General features: G+C 49.1%; 1 protein-coding gene and 1 long non-coding RNA gene across 13 annotated transcripts in view; one reads left to right on the plus strand and one right to left on the minus strand.

The window, feature by feature from the left end:
* The window catches only part of LOC135817235 (uncharacterized), a 138,040-nt gene that overhangs the window by 58,220 nt on the left and 58,905 nt on the right, over positions 1-20,915 (plus strand). For 10 of the 12 annotated variants that reach the window (XM_065330415.1, XM_065330451.1, XM_065330429.1 and 7 more), the window contains 8 exons: positions 5,636-6,250; positions 6,852-7,367; positions 7,993-8,439; positions 9,718-9,966; positions 10,318-10,584; positions 11,003-11,251; positions 11,728-11,994; positions 12,526-12,591. In XM_065330415.1, the coding sequence (XP_065186487.1) occupies positions 5,636-6,250; positions 6,852-7,367; positions 7,993-8,439; positions 9,718-9,966; positions 10,318-10,584; positions 11,003-11,251; positions 11,728-11,994; positions 12,526-12,591 (2,676 nt within the window). The remainder of the gene's footprint in view (positions 1-5,635; positions 6,251-6,851; positions 7,368-7,992; positions 8,440-9,717; positions 9,967-10,317; positions 10,585-11,002; positions 11,252-11,727; positions 11,995-12,525; positions 12,592-20,915) is intronic. The other 2 variants (XM_065330380.1, XM_065330438.1) reach the window with 2 other exon arrangements.
* LOC135817227 (uncharacterized) lies at positions 1,965-3,885 on the minus strand. The gene is made up of 2 exons (XR_010553521.1): positions 3,276-3,885; positions 1,965-2,592 (listed from the first exon to the last, which is right to left on the minus strand). It is a non-coding gene; the product is annotated as an uncharacterized LOC135817227 (long non-coding RNA).

Here is a 20,915-nt window from a genome sequence, read left to right on the forward strand (position 1 = left end):
TTGTCGCCTGCTGGCGTGGTGACCAGGTGATTTGGGCACCCAGGAGCACGTGACCACTTGTTCAACCATGTTCGATTGGGAATAAAGGAGGAACGCTGCATCGCAGCCTTTTCGGACCAAAACCAGTCGACTCAGCGTCCAAAAGACTACAACATATGAGCCAATCGCGGTCATCCGTGCTTTTATAAGAACGAAATGGCGCTTTTAGTGACATTTTGCATACAAATCCCCATCTAGTAGGGCGCAGTCACCCAGTTTCGGTGGAAGTGCGCGAGTTCGATTGGGATTCAAGTAGGAAGGGAGCGTCTCAGCTTTCTCGGACCAAGACCATTTGACTCAGCACCCCGAAGACTACAACTGGTGAAATTTTAATTTTTGCCTTAACTTCCCCTTTAACCCTGCACTTAACCCTGCACTTAACCCTGCACTTAACCCTGCACTTAACCCTGCACTTAACCCTGCACTTAACCCTGCACTTAACCCTGCACTTAACCCTGCACTTAACCCTGCACTTAACCCTGCACTTAACCCTGCACTTAACCCTGCACTTAACCCTGCACTTAACCCTGCACTTAACCCTGCACTTAACCCTGCACTTAACCCTGCACTTAACCCTGCACTTAACCCTGCACTTAACCCTGCACTTAACCCTGCACTTAAAGGGGCACTCCGGCTTCATTTTCGACGCCGAGTTTTCGATGCCAAGACGAAGGTTGGTGAAAGAGAAGACACCTCGAACAAGAACGAGTCTCCAGAAGCGATCGAGTCGAGCAGGAAGACGACTTTTGAATTTCGGCCGAGCGAGCGCTGATGACGTAATGAGGGATTAGCTTGCCAGTGGAAATGCATCTGCGCACATACATTTCACATACTTTTTGGCCAATTTTCAATCGAAGAGGAGGTTGTTTTCTATGTTCTCTCAACGTCGTGAGCGATCCCGTCTTCTATACCCTTCCAGGTACCCTGAAGGTCCTCCAGAGGAGAATTTATCTCCAGCAAAGCGTTGTTGATCCGCTAAATTCGTCTCGAGACATATTCACCCAGTGCAGTGCTGACAAATGTAGAATGTTGAATCTGTGATAATTGTCGACGATGGACAGAAAGGTTGATAGCCGCTGTCGCAGGGAAAGTGAAGCTGCTGGAAGTAACAACGGGGAGCTTGTTAGCATCACTTGATCAAAGCAGCTAGACGGAATCGGGGAGTACTGACTATTTGTCTCGCCCTCAGTTTAGTGAATTTTATGATCAGAAAAATTTTCGATCAGGATCCCTTCTACAAGATGTGTAGTACAGGTGATTTCTGAACTTGACGATACCATTGGATACGGAGACCGCGGTACCGACCAGTAGACCTACCAACAACGTGTACCTGCAGGAAATTCACCCAAGGCTATTGCTAATGCTATCCTCTTCAGTGGCTGTTGTTTTTTTAGTAAAAATATGTTCACTTCTCTCAACATATTCCTGCATGGCAGCAAGAAGGTGCGCTATGGAATTCAATGCCACAATCTTCGCCCAGCTGTGGATGAAGCATGGTCAAGTCATGGCAGTACATATACCGGTACTTGAACCAGATGAGAAATTGAAGTTCATTTGTGATGTGAAGTTTGACAGCCCCAGTGACCGAGTCAAGCGTTGTCTTTTGCCGTGGCACAAATTGTTGAAGAATCCGAGATGTTCTTGGAATTATGCACATGGATACTACCAGAAATAATGGTGGCATGAACCATTGTGGAATGGGACAGCTCACGGAGAATACTGGAAAAGCTCAAGTATCTCTAAGTGATTGTAAATCCTGTTCTGGCTGATAGCTTCGGCTTGCTGCGCCCGTCCACGTACAATGATGGGAACATGCATTTCTGTTTTCTACATATTTGCTATCTACTGTACTGTGGTATTACAGTTGCAGGTCCCTTATATAGAAATATGTTCACCCCCCCCCCCCCCACATACCCACATAAATATGAACTAACAATTTCACTGTTGGACTCGCCGGTGGCTAGAGAGCAAAGGATTAATTTATAGCAAAGAAAAGGACCAGGGAACTACAAGTTACGCTATAATGTCCACGAACTATTTCACTGTATTTGAAATAATTTTGTTTGATACCCTGAGAACTCTGAAACTTTGCAGCACTGTGGATTATATGTGGATACAACATTTATGGAAGGAACACATAGTTCAAATAATTATAGCACTGGATTGTTGAGATTGTGAGCACATTCCAATCAGTACTCTACATATTTATAAGCGGTGGCAATCGTTAGGAATAGGTCGTGAGTTGTCAGAGTGCTCTAGTATATGAGAGAATGTTTTGTTTGTCTAATCGACGGCTCGTTTGAAGCCAGAGTTGTTTGAACTTGCTTCAGTCGACTTGATTCTAGACAGTAGTCGAAGGAGTACTATGAAGTATGCACCAGGCGTAGTCTGTAAGGTATCTCGTGAGAATTCTGTCGGTACACATCAGGTATCAGCTTGCAAAGATGGCTCCTCTCTGTTTCTTGAAAGCCTGTATAGTTGGACTGTGGCTCCAGCGATTCCCTTCTCAGAGCAGGTACCATACCCAATACGGTCAATGCATATTGGACAAACCTGTGTGCACAACAGAAATAGTGGAGAGAAATCTCTCAGCTCATGAACACATCAGTGAAGTTTGAACTGCCGTTGTTTGTGGCCATCAGTATAAACCTATCGACTATAAGAATAATGTGCAAAAAACCCTCTATAACTACAGCTGGGGCCATGGAATTATAAAGCATCTAACTTAGGGAACTGCCAATTCTGGTCGGAGTTGCGTTCGAGGCCTGCAATTCATGATGGCTATTGTATGTTGCATTGACCAGAGATCATATAAAACTTCCATGCCACATTGAAACACGCACTACTTTCGAGTACTTTGGTGTCCCCCAGCAAATGGGCATTCGTTCCCGGGGTGGCAGGCGTCACCATTCGTTATGCCTGGATCAGATTTCATTGACCCCAACTGTCATGAAGAATCATTTTTACTTCGACTGGATTTCAGTACAAGTTAGTTGTAGAACTGCAGAATAAATTTTGTTGTATTTGGGCAACCATTTCTCTACAAACGCTCTATTTGGAAAAGAATATTTTTAATAAAATACATGTCCAAATTCCACATTTACCCAAATCGGAATACTTGATCACGTATTCAGTCCTACACGGAATGTTTAGAAAACGCCAGGGAATAGGAATTTGCTAACGAGAACTCCAGGCCAGGGTACTAGCATACGAACAAAAACAAGATAAAAACTCACCAGTATACTTGTAGTAATTCATGCCGGTGTAATATTCACGATAAGCAACGAGGCACCCTCCGATTTGGTCAAGCTGCTTTGAAGTCTGGTTGTTCAGGTGATACAAACGGGCTCCCTGTTGTTACTTCCAGCAGCTTCACTCTCCCTGCGACAGCGGCTATCAGCCTCTCTCTCCATCGTCGACAATTATCACAGATTCAACATTCTACATTTATCAGCACTGCACTGGGTGAATATGTCTCGAGACGAATTTAGCGGATCAACAACGCTTTGATGGAGATAAATTCTCCTCTGGAGGACCTTCAGGGTACCTGGAAGGGTATAGAAGACGGGATCGCTCACGGCGTTGGGAGAACATAGCAAACAACCTCTTCTTCGATTGAAAATTGGCCAAAAAGTGTGTGAAATGTATGTGCGCAGATGCATTTCCACTGGCAAGCTAATCCCTCATTACGTCATCAGCGCTCGCTCGGCCGAAATTCAAAAGTCGTCTTCCTGCTCGACTCGATCGCTTCTGGAGACTCGTTCTTGTTCGAGGTGTCTTCTCTTTCACCTACCTTCGTCTTGGCATCGAAAACTCGGCGTCGAAAATGAAGCCGGAGTGCCCCTTTAACATGCACCATCTAATGGTAGTTGATGGTGTTGATTTTTTAGTTAACCCTTTACCGTTTGTACGTACAAATTTCGACCGCTCGCGGTCGATGACTTCTAAAGTTCTATGCGCACAGCGCTGGACTGGTTCACCGCAGAGAGCTGGGATTTTCCCTCCTGGTAGCCAAGATGTACGCGCAGAGGGTGCCGACAATTTTGTTGTGTGATGCAATATAAAAAATCGCGAAAATCGCGACTTGAAAAATGCGCTTTGGGAAAAGTGCGTACCCTGCGACTTTTGGTATTGCCTGCAGATTATTTCGACTTTTGCTTGAGCTGGCCTCATGACTGTCTGCCCTGCTGTGCAAGCCATGGACGCGGAGCAAGCTTTTTCGCTTCTGGAGACCCTTCCTGACGATTCTGTCGCTGCCTCATCCAGCGAAGATGAGTTTGTGGAGCCAGACAATCCTGTTGAAAATATTTATTCTGACGACGACCGCGACGATGACATGGCGAGTGAAAGCAGTGCCAGTGAGAGTAACATGGATGTCACAGACGACGACAGTGTCGCTGAGATGAGTGCCACTAATGGTGGAAGGGGATGTGGCAGAGAGAGAGGATTTGGCCGTGGAATAGGCCGTCGTCAGGGTTGAGGTCGTGGTGCACAGGTACTATGTACAGCCAGCGGTGCAACCTGCACTAGTCGATATTTGCAATGCTTGGGACAATGCTGACACCGCTGTGACTGGTAACACTCCTGCATTCCACCCAGAGAACGAACCTGGTATCCACTTACCTGAGGGAGCCACTCCAGTGCAAGGATCTGATTTATTGCATATTGCAACAGTTTGCCCGATCGGCAATAAATCCAAATAATTATTAGTGCTAAATAGTGAAATCTGTGTTCGTTTTCTGGACTTGAAAGTTGTTGCATCGCATTCCTGAGGGTTTTTGCTTTCAGAATCACCCCATTTTGTACATAATAAAAGTGAAAAATAAAAAAGTTATGGCATGAACAATGACGGTCGGTTTTTGCTGTACAAATACCTAAAACGGTAAAGGGTTAAGAGATGGGATAAAGAACACTGTTTTGAGCGCCTGTTTTATGTTTTTAGTAACTTTTCACCAGTCATCTGACCTTGGTTGCACAGTACCTCGGCTATACAGAACAGATTTGTACGGCCCTTTGGAGCTACATTCCAGGGTACATGTATATGGAATGATAATTGGAGTGCGGGGGGAGGGGGGGGGGGGTATTTTTATCATGTTGACATACATATCACGGTACGGCTGCCAGAAGTATATCAAGTTGACGAAGCCAAACTGTTAAGTTCTAGCAAATCGTGGAGGTGGCAACGTAGAATAGAAGTAATGGAGGATGACAAAGATAATACACGTCAGCGATGTCGTGGAGCAATAGAGATAACACACGCAAGCTTAGAGCTAGTCAAATCAGTAAGGAGATATAACACAATAGCTAGGCAGCCATCAGCAAGGTGGACTGACTCGTCATTAAAGAAGACAACATCGTAACAGAGAACGTAACAGAGACTAAAACTAGCTTCGTCATAACATCGTCAATCATGCATCATAGTAAATGTAGACCCTAACACATTGTAGATCAATCTATTATATTGACATAGTCTGGGTGTGAGAGTTTGTTTAGCGTCACTCAATACTTTTTTCCTGGCGCCCAATTGATTCAGCTTGAGTTCTGACGCGGCATAGGATTGCTATAAACTTCGTTTGCTTGTTTGATACTACTGCAGTTGGTGGAGACTTTGACTTCAGTGTTGTCGACACCACATCAACGTCATTCAATCTAATGTTACCAGGAGAGTTTCCCGGTGCACCTGGCTGGGATATCTTTGTTCAGGGTGCACACGAGCCATCTGCAACAAGATATCAAGTACCAACGAGTTCAACACGATATAGAGTGTCAGGTCTGCGTCCTGGCACAGAGTATACCATACAGGTCAGTCCTGCAGACTCACCAGGATTTGTAATGTCCCGAGTTGTTGTCATGACACAGGCCGACGTAGGCCCGCCACAGCCACAAGTCACTCAACAACCAACAGGAGTGCCTGGTGATGGAGATCAACCAACTCAAGGTGCGCCAGGAGATCAGCCAACAGGAGGAGCCCCTGGTGATGGAGATCAACCAACTCAAGGTGCGCCAGGTGACCAACCAACTGGAGGAGCCCCTGGTGATGGAGATCAACCAACTCTAGGTGCGCCAGGAGATCAGCCAACTGGAGGAGCCCCTGGTGATGGAGATCAACCAACTCAAGGTGCGCCAGGTGACCAGCCAACTGGAGGAGCCCCTGGTGATGGAGATCAACCAACTCAAGGCGCACCAGGTGATCCGCAAACACCACCATCAGGTATGTAGAATAGGGTGGTAATGTGGTCCTTTGGGAACCAATGAAGGCCACATAAAAGAGAGAGTGTGTGTGCATGAGAGAGAGTGTGAGAGAGAGAGAGAGTGTGTGTATGAGAGAGAGAGAGACTGTAGTTCCTAAATGGACCTTATGTGATAAACCTGTGAGGCAATGTTCATCACACACTCCCATTCAAACCTGTAGTCATATCCTGGAATTATATATCGGGATGTCACCGAGGCATCTACCGCTGGGAGGCACTTATTGAATTTATTGTGTAGAAATAGTGGACTTTGTATATCTTTGCGGGCTGGTGTGCAGTCTGCAATTCATAAAGCTTATTCCTTTACAATATACCTAAGTAAAGATAAACAACAGTTTACACATTGGGAATAGACTGAACAAAGCTGTCTGCTCACACTTTGAGTTTCAAGCTAAGACACTCATCCGCCCACAATGACACTAACAATTCATACATCACTTGTGCAGCCAGTAGGCTTACCTGTGTTCTAACCGCTGTTGTCCAGTTTTGGCGAGCAATCATGTGTCTTCTCTATCTCTATTTATTTTCTATTTCTTTCTGTTGCTGCTGCTGCTATTGCAGATTTTGATATCAGTGTAGTCGACACCACATCAACATCATTCAACGTGTTGCTTCCGGGACAATTTCCTGGTTCAACTGGTTGGGACATCATTGTTCAGGGTGCACACGAGCCATCAGCAAATAGATATCGCTTGGCAGCCGGCACAGCACAGTATAGAGTGTCTTCATTGCGTCCCAATACCGAGTATAGTGTAGTTGTCAGCCCCACAGGCTTGCAAGGATTTTTCATGTCCCAGACTGTTGTAATGACACTTGCAGACATTGCTCCACCACAACCACCGGTTACTCAGCGACCTACAGCAATGGCACCAGGAGATCAACCAACAGGAGGAGCCCCTGGTGCTGGAGATCAACCAACTCAAGGTGCGCCAGGAGATCAGCCAACTGGAGGAGCCCCTGGTGATGGAGATCAACCAACTCAAGGTGCGCCAGGTGACCAGCCAACTGCAGGAGCCCCTGGTGATGGAGATCAACCAACTCAAGGCGCACCAGGTGATCCGCAAACACCACCATCAGGTATGTAGAATAGGGTGGTAATGTGGTCCTTTGGGAACCAATGAAGGCCACATAAAAGAGAGAGTGTGTGTGCATGAGAGAGAGTGTGAGAGAGAGAGAGAGTGTGTGTGTGTATGAGAAAGAGAGTGTGTATGAGAGAGAGAGAGACTGTGGACCTTATGTGATAAACCTGTGAGGCAATGTTCATCACACACTCCCATTCAAACCTGTAGTCATATCCTGGAATTATATATTGGGATGTCACTGAGGCATCTACCGCTGGGAGGCACTTATTGAATTTATTGTGTAGAAATAGTGGACTTTGGATATCTTTGCGGGCTGGTGTGCAGTCTGTGTACTGTAATTCATAAAGCCTATTCCTTTACAATATACCTAAGTAAAGATAAACAACAGTTTACACATTGGGAATAGACTGAACAAAGCTGTCTGCTCACACTTTGAGTTTCAAGCTAAGATGCTCATCCGCCCACAATGATACTAACAATTCTTACGTCACTTGTGCAGCCAGAAGGCTTACCTGTGTTCTCACTGCTGTTCTCCAGTTTTGGGCAGCAATCATGTGTCTTCTCTATCTCTATTTATTTTCTATTTTTTTCTGTTGCTGCTGCTGCTGCTGCTGTTGCAGATTTTGATATCAGTGTAGTCGACACCACATCAACATCATTCAACGTGTTGCTTCCGGGACAATTTCCTGGTTCAACTGGTTGGGACATCATTGTTCAGGGCGCACACGAGCCATCAGCAAATAGATATCGCTTGGCAGGCGGCACAGCACAGTATAGAGTGTCATCATTGCGTCCCAATACCGAGTATAGTGTAGTTGTCAGCCCCACAGGCTTGCAAGGATTTTTCATGTCCCAGACTGTTGTAATGACACTTGCAGACATTGCTCCACCACAACCACCGGTTACTCAGCGACCTACAGCAATGGCACCAGGAGATCAACCAACAGGAGGAGCCCCTGGTGATGGAGATCGACCAACTCAAGGTGCGCCAGGTGACCAGCCAACTGGAGGAGCCCCTGGTGATGGAGATCGACCAACCCAGGGTACACCAAGTGGTCAGCCCTCAGGTATGTTGACAATACTTTGGAATTTACTATTACCCGTGTGCTGGTTGCATGTCCCCAGACTCATTACTAATATGGGTGCCACAAGCTGGTTGTTTAGTGATGTATATGGCTGGATAGTACTTACAGTTCATTCATTGGAAACTGGCACCCTAACTTGTTGGTGTCTCCCGCACATAGTTGTAGATATCGTGAAAACAACAGCACATCCTGCATTGTGTGACCCATGCAATTACTCCTTGCCACATTTGAGGCCAGAGAAGTCGAAGAACAGGGAAATAGAATTTCAGCCAGGTTTTACAAAATTAGGGCAGGTATGCCATGGCAAAATCCCAAACCCAGATTTTTGAGATTTAAAGTGGGTTTTTGATCCCCGATTCCGCCCAGATCGGACTTTCAAAAGCCAGCCGGACTGTTTCCGATGAATGGACTGTAGACCGCCTCCCTTGCACCCATTCATTCGTAGCATTTGGAATTTTGTACAGACACTGAAGTCTAACTAATGATTCGTGTACCGTGCATGGCGGTACTGTGAATAAATCTGATATCCGATGGGAAGTTGTAACTTTTTGATCTCAAGTCTAGGCTGAGGGTATGAGTCTGGCAGGTAGTCTAGAATTGCCACCTTTTGTCTTCCTATTGGAACAGCTAAACTTTGGCCTCTTACTCCCTTCTGTCGACCAATCTTTGGTGCTGTGAAGAGTATGGAGACTGGGGAAGGGCTCTCAGAAGCAGTCTTGGTACTCCTTAGCATTCTCAAGGTCTTAGAATGCACATGGCTGAATAGGCTTAGTTTGCCGTGGACATACACTGTGCACTTATTCAGTGATGCCTAAGCAGAATATCAGCATACTAGTATGGGTGTATGACTGCATGAGGTTAAAGTTTTCTTGGAGAAGTCCTCCTTTCAAGTCTTGAAACATGCTAAGTATAGTATCATATGGATACAGGGAAGTATGTGCAGCAATGACTGGTTTGTCTGACTACACATTCACAGTGTTTTAAAGTTGCACTATGTGTGTAGATTTAATCTTAGTGCGAGCATGTGCTTGTAAATGTATGTGTGTGTGTGTGTGTGTGTGTGCGCGCTTGCGGCGCACGTGTACACTTATGTGTCTGTCCGTGCATCCGCCTGTCTGTCCAAAAAATATGCCTGGGAATTTTCTGTCTGTCTGTCTGTCTGTCTGTCTGTCTGTCTGGCCATATCTCTCCCTCACTCTCTGTGGCTGTGTGGATGCATGTGGAAATGTGTGAATATGGTTGCCTCATGCTGCAAAACAGGCATGTTCCCAGAGAGTGCAAGCATTACCATTGACTTCCCACCAGCTGCGGCAGATTCGAAGTTCTTCACCGTTCTCATCAGACCAGCCGGCTCATCTTTAGAGTTTGGGCAAGTTGCTCAAGTCCCCGCGGACGCGCCTCGCTTTATTCTTGGAGGATTGGAATCAGGACGTCGATACGAGATCTTGATCCGGGAGGCTGGAGATGGTGTACCTCGTGATGTTAGCCAATTTGAACAAACTGCTTCAGGTAAGATTCGATCACGGAGAAGACAAACATTTCACAATGCCATTGAAGGCGTCCAAAGCAATATTGTTGCTGATGTTTTGCTGTGAAATATTGCAAGAGGAAGAATTGTGATAGATAGGACCGTGTCACTTTGTATAATTTTATGTTGATTGTACGCTTTGTCATTTTGTGTGTGTGTGAAAAAAATAGGGATTCACTGGCCAGAAAAAGCCACTTCAGTCAGTTGTGTGGTGTAGACGGGGCTAAAATTAGTGGCGGTCAATTCATCAGCCTTGCAAGCTGTTGAATGGAGTAATCCCAGCACAAGTTGTATGTCGTGTGTGTGTGCACATTGACTTTCAATAATAACAGGAACCACAGTTATAGTCCCGATTAACCTGCCCGGAGTTGTACCTGGAGTTACTTCCTGGCAAGTGCAAGTGAGCCAGCAAGGTCCAGGCGGACTGTACGGTCCCTGGCAGACATATGTACAGCTTCCTAGTTACCTGCCCCAGTACGGCCTGACTGGACTCTCCCGTGGAAACACATACCAGTACCGCATCTTGGACAACAGTGGAAATGTTCGAGTAACAAGGATCGTGTCAATTCCTGAAGTTCCGCAGCCGCCAGTGTTCACAGGTATGTACCAGTTGGTCTTGTACACATTGTGACCTGCTGGGTAGAAAGTAAGTCCTCGGGATAATGTTGTTGACAAATTTAATTATGATTCAAGAGGATTTTTCGTTTTGGAATGACTTCCTGCGCGTTATCCCTGAGCCTGGTTCGATGGAATTCATAGAAAGGAGAAATTTGCAGCTACAACATATTTCTCTGTGCACGTGTATGCTTAAAACACATGTGTACATTTCTGTGCTCCTGCTGCTGTTACTGTGTGTTTGAATGTATGTGGTCGTGTGTTGTTATGTGTGTGTGTGTGTGCGTGTGTGTGTTTGTTTGTGTATGTTTGTGTGTGTTTGTGTGTGTGTGTGTGTGTTTGTTTGTGTATGTTTGTGTGTGTGTGTGTGTGTGCATGAAATTGCTTCATACTATCCAATAGATGTCTTCCCGGAAAGTTCAAGCGTCACTATAGACTTCCCACCAGCTCTAGGTGATTCAACATTCTTCACAGTTTCCGTTCGACCGGCAGGATCATCTGAGGAGTTTGGACAAATAGCTCAAATCCCAACCAGCGTGCCCCGCTTTGTTCTGGGAGGGTTGCGATCGGGACAGCGTTATGAAATCTTGATCCAGGAGACAGGAGATGGCGCACCTCGTGATGTCCGCCAATATGAAGCAACTGCTTCGGGTAAGAACCTTTCTGTTGGTGAACTGAATGAAACGGGTAAGAACCTTTCTGTTGGTGAACTGAAGGAAACAACGAATACAATCTGCTTTGAAAAGCAGTTCAAAAAAGGTTTTCTAGCTGATGAAGTTTTGTTTTTTCATGAGCATAGGGAAAGGGCATACAGCATTTTTCACTTACAGATATATTTGAGCAGTTGCTCTTCTTCTGCGCAGCTCCATAGAACTTGCCATCATGGTCTTCGTTTTCCTCGTGAGTATTGACTGCTCTGGTAGACCACTCCACCATGTACTGAACAGCTGCTCTGTGAGTGAAAATATGCCGTTGTATTGTGGTGGACGGTTTCGAACGCGGAAATTTGTGATAGAAGCGGTTATTGTGTTTGCATAATCAAACCAGTTAATAATCACATGTATGTGCATACATGTACATGTGCATGTGTATGTGCATGTGTATGTGTTGTTATTTAACCAAAATAGGAACCATAGTTGTAGTCCCGATTAACCTGCCCGGAGTTGTACCTGGCGTTACTTCCTGGCAAGTGCAAGTGCGCCAGCAACGTCCAGACGGACTGTACGGTCCCTGGCAGACACAGGTACAGCTTCCCAGTTTCCTGCCCCAGTACGGCCTGACTGGATTCTCCCGTGGAAACACATACCAGTACCGCATCTTGGACAACAGTGGAAATGTTCAAGTAACAAGGACCGTGTCCATTCCTGACGTTCCACAACCACCCGTGTTCACAGGTATGTTGCAGTGGGTTTTGTGAACTATTATATTCTTTCACCAAGAAGCAGGCATGTACAAACATTATGCCCACAACTTCAGACACCACACTTAATTGATACTCACTAATACCCAGAAAATCCACTTACTTTTGTCACTCTAGCTCCTGCCATGATAAGGCTGTTCCTTCATTGTCTCATTTGGCCAAACTAGTCACTTCCGCCATATAAGTTGTCTTGAGCATATCTTTCAGGCATGGGAATATCATTGTATGGAGATAAGGTATGCCCACCCTGAGCTCAGAAGGGATTGCCAAGGGGCGAACAGTTGAATGCTGCTCGAAGTAATACAAAGCTACTGTGGCTCTATGTGTTTATAAGCATACTGTCGGGTAGACCCGAGTATCAGTTGTCTGATGATTGCCTAGCGGCATGAAACTCAGAGTTACAACCAACCTGAACGTCCTCCGCTGAGTCTGCTAATACAAAGCTATGTATTCTCGGATTTGGAAGTTCAATGTTCTGTTTGCTCTTCAACTGCATTTTTCACAGGACGTCCTGTTGAGACACCTGCACCTGGCGTGCCCACCGCAGGACCGCCGGTTTCAGCTGACTCAGGTGAGGAGATGCAATTGCTGTGTGTGTGTGTGAGCACTCGAGCTACCTGCCATCATTAGGATGGCCAGTTGTGTTGATATTTTTATAGCTATAGTCATGTTGCACTGTAACGTGGTATTAGCTTGTTTTAGCTTTTCTAGTTGAGGTTCATGCACACATGGGTCTGTATGACTGTAGTGAAACCTGCAGTGCGTGTGCCGCCAATTAGGCAAATGGTTGCTGCCAGGGGCTTGTGCACATTGAATCTAAATTGACAAAAGTAAATTATGTAAATGTTGCACGCATGTTCGTATTTTCTACTCACACGCACACGAACCCTTCGAAGACTGTATATTCATGCACTCGAGTACTCATACACTCGAATCATCACACAAACTGTGGGGCTTGATCTGTCTTACAACGTTCTTGCAAGACGATACAACAACAACTCCTGTTCTCTACAAATCCTTACGCACACACTAAAGTACTATCAACTAAAACCAGCTAATTTATGCACAGAACATATCCTGAAAAGCAGCGAAACAAAGGAAGCCAAAGCAGCAGGCATGGAAAGATCCCGTACGCACTATGAACTCTTGCACTCTAGATATGCGCAGGGTACGATACTAGTTCAGCGGCTACTAACACTAGCATGACAGACATGAATGAAACCGCAACCAAGTGAGCGTGACACAGATTACGAAGGTAATGAAAAGAACCAGACTGTCATCGCACAACCGCCTATTGTCGGCTCACACACAGAAACCAGATAGTCTAGCAATATATGAAATGCGACGGAACATAATCCCCCTCTCACACGAAGGGTATAAGACTGAGTGTGATACCAAACAGTAACGATAGAACATGAAAAGACAAAGAACTAAAAGGAAATATGCAGGTCCATTCTATGCTGCTACTGTCACTGCGGTGGGCTAAGGCACTGAATTCCTCAGCCACTATCTGCACACAATGGAACAAGCTGGTGAACACTCCGGCGCTTGATCTTGTCGGCGATCTTCACGTCCACTACCCTTACATGACCATCGGCTCCTGGATGGGTTCCTACGACTCTGCCTAGTGGCCACTGGCCACGTGTCACATCCGGACTTGGGCACAGCACCAAGTCGCCTTTCTGCAGCTCTCTTCTCTCTGCTCTCCATTTCTTCCTGAGGTTCAATAGCGGAACCAGTTCCTTCATCCAGCGGGTTCATACATGACACACATGCTGCTGTACTACTTGCCAACGCTTCCGCGGGTGGACGGCGTCAGAGGCATTCACTTCCATCTCCAAATCAAGTGGTTGCACTATGCGGCCAACGAGGAAATGATTCGGGGTCAGCACATCGGCATCCTGCGGGTCAGTGCTGAGCTGTGTGAGAGGACGGGAATTCAGGATATTCTCAACCTCGGTGAAGGCAGTGACGAGCTCCTCATCAGTCAAGCTGGCCTTGCCCAGCACATGAGTGAGTGCACGCTTTGCTGCTTTCACTACTGCTTCGAAGATACCGCCAAAGTGGGGAGAACGTGGTGGATTGAAACGCCATTTGATACCATCATCGGCGGACCGACGTTCTACCTTCTGCCAATCAATCTGCTCGGCAGCTTCACGAAGCTCTCTCTCAGCGGCAACGAAATTGGTGCCATTGTCGGATATCATGACGGATGGATTTCCCCGACGCTTTACGAATCTAGAGAACGCCATCAAGAAGCTGTCTGCGTTCAACGATGTCGCCATCTCTAGGTGACAGGCCCGGGTCTCCACACAAGTGAAGACGCACAGATAGCGTTTCTGCTGTGCCCGACTGCGGCCTTGTTTCGTGAGAAATGGGCCCGCGAAGTCGACTCCACAATTGCTGAAGGGTTTGAACGACTGAGTTGTTCGTACACTGGGCACAGGTCCCATCAGCTGTTCTGCTGGTTTAGCATTCATCCGCTGGCACCTCACACAGCTTCGGCGTGCGCGTTTTACAGCTGCAAGGCCATTCACGATCCAGAACCTCTGCCTGAGATTCGCCAGTAGGTGTTGGGACCCTGCAGAATGGTGGCATTGTTGATCCTCTTGCATGATCAACAGCTGTGTCACCCGATGGTTTGGTGGCAGCAACATGGGCTGCTGTAGACCACGGCCGAGATGTGCCGATTCCTTTAGTCGTCCACTCAGTGTCAGTATAGGAACACCTTCAATTGTGAGCAACACCGGATTCAGCCGTTGTAGCGGGTCGGATGCCGGCAGAGTCTTTCCAAGTGCAAGTCGCTGGATTGTGCCTCCATAGGTGTCGACTTGAGCCGCTCTAATCCAGTGTAGTTCCGCATTCTGCAGTTCTTGCGGCGACAACTCCTCCGTAGCGTGTTGTTCTGTGGAGTTGCTGGCTGCACTCTTTGCAGACGTCCCGTCAGTCTGTTGCAATGGTACCACTACCGCGCTGGTGGGAACCGCTCGCCCCCTCGTGATCCTTGCTCTCAGGTTGCCTAGGAATCGCAAGCACCATGCCGTGATGCGTACTAGCCGCGACCAGGACGAGTACGTAGATGGGCTTAGCCTGATCTGTTCATGTTCGACGGCGAACGTGATGGCTGGCTTCTTCTTCAGTTGTCCGGGGAGCTGAGCTGGCACAGTGAGGTTGGTTTTCGGCCATTCTGCCGGTGCCGACTGCAGAAACTGGGGTCCTCTCCACCAGGTATCGTTCCGTATGAAGTCGGCTGCGCGCTCGCCACGGGTGCCGAGGTCGGCTGGATTGACTTTGCCTGGCACATGGCGCCATTGATCGGCTGTAGTACTCTTCTGGATCTCAACAATACGAGTGGCAATGTCGCTCCGGAAGTTCTTGGCGTTGCTGCGCAGCCAGTACAGAACGTTGGTTGAGTCAGTCCAGTATACATGCTTATCGCACCCCACGTGAGTGTCTCCATGGTTTGAGCCAATCAGCGGCCTTACTGAGCGTGCAATATTCCCCAGTACACCGCCAGCCAATGTGGATGCACTGCAGTGCGATATTGCACCCCGGCGAGTGAGCGTGCAAATAACCTATATTTGCACGCTCACTTCGAAGTGAGCGTGCAAATATAGGTTATTTGCACGCTCACTTCGAAGCGAGCGTGCAAATATAGGTTATTTGCACGCTCGCTTCGAAGTGAGCGTGCAGATATACTCATATAGGTTATTTGCACGCTCACTCGCCGGGGTGCAATATCGCACTGCAGTGCATCCACATTGTCCTCTGGTCATTGGCTGGCGGTGTACTGGGGAATATTGCGAGTCGCTCCGCCAAGCAGTCGCTGCTGACTTGCTGCAGCACACCAAATAATAATTGGTCGAGGACGCTGTCGCGGAAGCGAATGTGGACCCGGCTTGCGTCACTTCACAAGCTCCGTGAGAGTCGAGACAGCAGACGCCCAAGTATTGGAGAAGACTGTCGACAGCCGATTTGAGAAACTGTCCGACGCCGCCATCGACAGCCTCGTTTCTGAGCAGACAAACAAAAACACAGAGCAGGCAACTGACAAATGGCTCCGCTTATTCGACGAGTACTGTAAAGACACAGGACGTCGCTGTGACCTGAGTACGGTTACGGCAAGCGACCTAGCTTACATTCTGCGACATGCATACGTCGAATTCCGTCCGAAGAAAGCTGGAGTGAAGTTCTACTCTGCATCAAGCTTGCTCGGTTTCCGTTCCGCAATACATCGCAAGCTAGTCGAGTTGAAGCGGCTCATGAACGTCCACAGTGACCCAGCGTTCAAGGACGCAAACATTGCATTGAAGGCTTTCCTCCTGAAGTCAAAGAAAGCGGGGAGAAGTCAAAGCGGTGGAGCACAAACACCCCATCAACGACGACGACATGAGCAAGCTGTCCCGCTACTTCCATGATCTCTCGGGAGTGTATACAGCAGCTGCTCGAAAGTAGTGTTCCTCTAAAAATGAACGCGACTGGTTGTGCTGTGTTGTATGACTGTGAAATAATAGCAGGGTTGCATGCAGCATGCTAGGGTTGCACCAGACCGTGTCAAGTCACACACACAAGTGTGTGGTGACAGACTGTGTGGTGGCAGGGGTGCGATAAATGTATTACTGCACTCGGACGCGTGCAATACCGGCGTCGATATCTGCACTTACGGCTTCGCCGTTCGTGCAGATATCGGCCGGTATTGCACTGGTCCTTGTGCAGTAATACATACTTCTCTACTGGTATGTCTAGCGCTCGAGCTACGACTTGACTCGCACGTACTCCCAGGGCTGCGCCACGAAGTTCGAGCTTCGGGCTGGTGGTTGGCTTGATTGGCGCGGTCTTGGCTTTGGCGAATGCGAGCGTGACTTTCACGAAGCCATCAGGGTACTCGCAGCGCACGTATACTCCTGTAGCGACTGCATGCGATGACGCATCGGTGAAGACGTGCACTGAGAGTGCCGCGGACTCTGGAGGACGACGTGCATGCTTGAAACATCGATCTGCCTTGATCTCTGCCAGCAATGGTAATTCCGCAAACCACCGCTGCCACTTAGAGCTCTGTTCATCAGACAGTGCGGCGTCCCAATCCTTCTGCTGCGTACATAGCTCTTGGAACATCAGCCGTGCACGGATAGTGAAGGGTGACAGCTGACCTCGTGGATCATAGATGGTAGCCATCTTGGACAACACTGATCGTTTCGTGAGTTGCTGCGGTGATGTTGCTTTGTAAACGAAGGTGAACACATCATCTCTCGCATTCCAAGCTACGCCGAGTGTCTTGACTGGATTGGAGATGGTCGGGTTGTCGTTGCTACTGAGATGCAGTAGCGAATCTGTAGCACGGTCAGCCTCGGGTATAGCCTCCAGCACTTGGCGGTCGTTGCTCCGCCATTTGCGCAGGTGGAATGAACCATGTTGCAGGAGGGACTGGACTTCCCGCTGAGTGGTGATAGCGCTATCAGTTGTAGGACAGGACTTGAGCAGGTCGTCCACGTACAGAGACCGGTCGATAGCACTACGAGCCATGTCACTGTAGTTAGAGCCAAATCTGCTTCCAACCTCCTTGACGGCACGGCAGGCTAGATATGGCGACGCCTTGAGGCCAAATACCAATCGGTTGAATTCAAACGCTTCCATGGTAGATTGTGGGGACTCTCGCCACAAGAATCTCACATACCGCCTATCTGCGGGTTTGAGGCCGACTTGCAGGAACATCTCAGCGATGTCGCCGACGAGTGCAACAGGTTCCTGACAGAATCCCAGCAGGACCTCCACCAGGTCTTGCTGTAGTTTCGGCCCAGCATACATATGGTCATTCAGTGACTGGCCGTCGTGGGTGGCTGCAGCGTCAAAGACCATACGCACTTTCGTTGTCTCCTTGTCCTGCCGCACTATTGGAAAATGGGGCAGGAACCACTGGTCTGGCTCGGTGAGAACGTCGGCATCGCACCTCGTGATGTAACCCTTCTCTAGATGTTGAGCTACAAGCTGACGGTACTGGTCGTATACTGGTGGGCGCCGAGCTAGCGAGCGCTCCAGGTTGAATAAGCGGCTCTTGGCTGTCGCGATGTTGCTTGTCAGTTGCGACCGACCACCGTCACTCGTCCATGGGATGCCAGTGACGATCCGAGTACCATCGTGCGTAGTCATCTCACGTACCAGACGGTCGGCTTCGATTTCAGCCTGGGTGAGGGTAGACTGTGTCACGGTCCCAACATCGTCCCACAACCAGAACTTCTCCACAATAGCGTCCAATCGCTGCTGTGGTGTCATGTCATCTGCTGGCGTGACGGCTGTGGTCATCGAGCACTGTGAGGGCGTCACTACTGGTCCAAAGCACACCCAGCCCAATGGTAGGCGACGAGCGATTGGGTCACCATCATTGCCAACGACTTCTTCCAGTGTAGTATGTGCTCCCGGCACATTCAGGCCTACTAGTAGCTCCGGAGTGCGGGTGTTGGTTGGTGGTAATGGAATATCTCTCAGGTGCTCATAACAGCATTTGATCTTGTCCCAGTTGACCGGTGCTGTGTGGGTGGTAATCTGTGGCTGGGTCCACACCTCGAGGTCCGCACTGTAGTTGCCATCCACACTTCTCATAGTGACCTCGACACACTGGTGTTGTCCTGTCACTGTCTTACCGCCCAGAACAGTTGTCTGGAGCGACTGGGGCTTGCCGACTATGCCAAGCTTACTCGCAGCGTCATCCGTCAGAAAGCTGGTAGTAGAGGCTGGGTCCAGCAATGCGGTGACGCGCTGTTGGCGACCCTCATACTCCAGCACTACTGGCACAGTCATGAAGGCAATCTGATCTCCCATCGATGCACTGGTTTGATGGTTGGTGGCTGCCTGGGGCTGTGTTCCGTCAGTGTTCGAGCCCTCTCGTGCTCCACTCGTTCCGTCAGTCGTCGAGCCCCCTCGTGCTCCACTAGTCCGCTGGGTACGCTCTTGGTGGAGCAGAGTGTGGTGCCTGGCTGGACAACGTTCGCATCCTCCCGACTGACACGCTGCCCTCCAGTGCCCGGACCTCAGGCAGCAGGTGCATAGCTTCCATTCGTATACTAATTCCCGGCGCTGTTTCACTGGCAGTGCCTTGAAGCTTCGGCACCAGGTGATGCAGTGGCTGCCGTTGCAATTCCGGCAGGACCGAACTGGTTTGTCTCGCCTGGCCTCGTTTGCAGATGAGCTGGCGGCGTGCAGTGCTGTCTGCCCGCGAGGCTTGTACGTTGTCGTTGGTTGTGCAAGGCTCTTGGCTGGCGCCACCAGCGCTGCAGCCTCAGCTCGCTCTCCCAGCCAGGACGAGAACGTGTCGAGTCCGAGCTGATCGGTCGTCAACCCTTGCGTCTTTAGATACTCTCCCCATTGCATCCGTTGAGCTGGTGGTAACTTCGTGACCAACTCGTTGCGCAATGCAGGGTTGGTCAGGTGGCCCTGGCTGTTGAGCAGCTTCATTGTCAGCACGATGTTGTTGATGGCCGTTGCCAGTCCGATCAAGCTGTCGGGGTCGTCTGCCCTCACGGGTTTGAGTGATTTGGCTTGCTCGATCAGCTCAGTGACGACGAGCTCCGGCCTGCCAAACCGTCGCTCGAGCGTCTGCACGGCCTGCTCCACATTGTCGGGCACGGAGAGCATCAGCTGTACCGCATCCCGTGCTTTGCCCTTCAGGCACGCTTGCAGGCGTTGAACGTTCTCGGCATTGCTGAATCCGCACTGCTTGGTGCTGCTCCTGTATGTGCTGATGAACGTTGGCCATTCCTCAGGTCTCCCAGAGAACGTGGGCAGCTTGGTGTTGATGGAGCTGTGTCGGGCTGCTAGCTGGTGTAGGCCAGTGTCAGAGTCAGGAGTAGTACTGTGGCTGGTGGTGGTGTTGTTGCCACTACTCCGTAGTGCTGCTGTCAAAGCACCCATAAACTCCTGTGTCATGTTGATGCCTATGGTGCCCTGGCCAGTACACTGGTCTGAGTCAGCATTGCCAGCTGTACTGCTACAATCATTACTAGAGTCACTGCTGGCTGGCACGGGCACTTGACTGCTGGCCTCATCTCTGACCACTCGACTGTGACTGCCACTCATCTGACAGGCAGACAGCCCGTGCGTTACACACTTGGCACCATCACGACTGTCTGTACTATTCACGGATTGAGGAGAATTCACACGTGATGCAACTACAGCTGTGGACTCGTCACATACCTTGCTGTGTGCATACTGCACGCGCCGCTCCATCTCCGCGAGTTCGTGCCGCGCTTGCTCCAGCTCACTGTACATGCTCTTCTCCTTTTCGTAGCTGGTTTGCAACAGGTCTCGATTCTCCCGCTGTGCGACCCTAAGCTTGCTTTCGGCGACCTCCAGCTTCTGGACGATCGATTGAGCACGGTCTTTCACCCTTCTCGACTCCTTTCGGCACTCGTTCAACTGCTCGCCGAGGTAGCCGATTTCCTGCTGGTACCTGAGTTCCTTCAGCTGGAACTCGCGTCGGAGGTGACTTTCGGCGTCCGACTCTATCTCCTGGACGTGTCCTGCTACGTCCCCGACATCTCCTGCAACCAGTCCGACGACTACTGCGTCCGGTTGAGAGTTGTCGTGTGGCTCTCCTTGTGGTGCCTCCTCGCCTGCATCAAGCACTTCTGCGGCCTCCGCAAACACTTGCTGTTGCATCCCGAGAGACGGGGACCTCCCTGTCCCGGAGCCTGGCGAACGAACACTACTTGTCCTTACAAGAGTTTCCGCTGCCAATTCAGATTCTCGCAGTTCCAACTGCGCCTTTGCGACTCGAATCTCAGCTTCCAACACTGCTCGTCGCGAGCTACCACTGTGCTGGGCTGATGATGTCCGCGATCGAGCACTCACAGCTCGACTTCCATTGCCGGACGTCGGCACTGCTCCTTGCTGGTCACGATT

Source organism: Sycon ciliatum, chromosome 1 (assembly GCF_964019385.1).
Source record: "Sycon ciliatum chromosome 1, ocSycCili1.1, whole genome shotgun sequence".
NCBI classification, from domain to species: domain Eukaryota; kingdom Metazoa; phylum Porifera; class Calcarea; order Leucosolenida; family Sycettidae; genus Sycon; species Sycon ciliatum.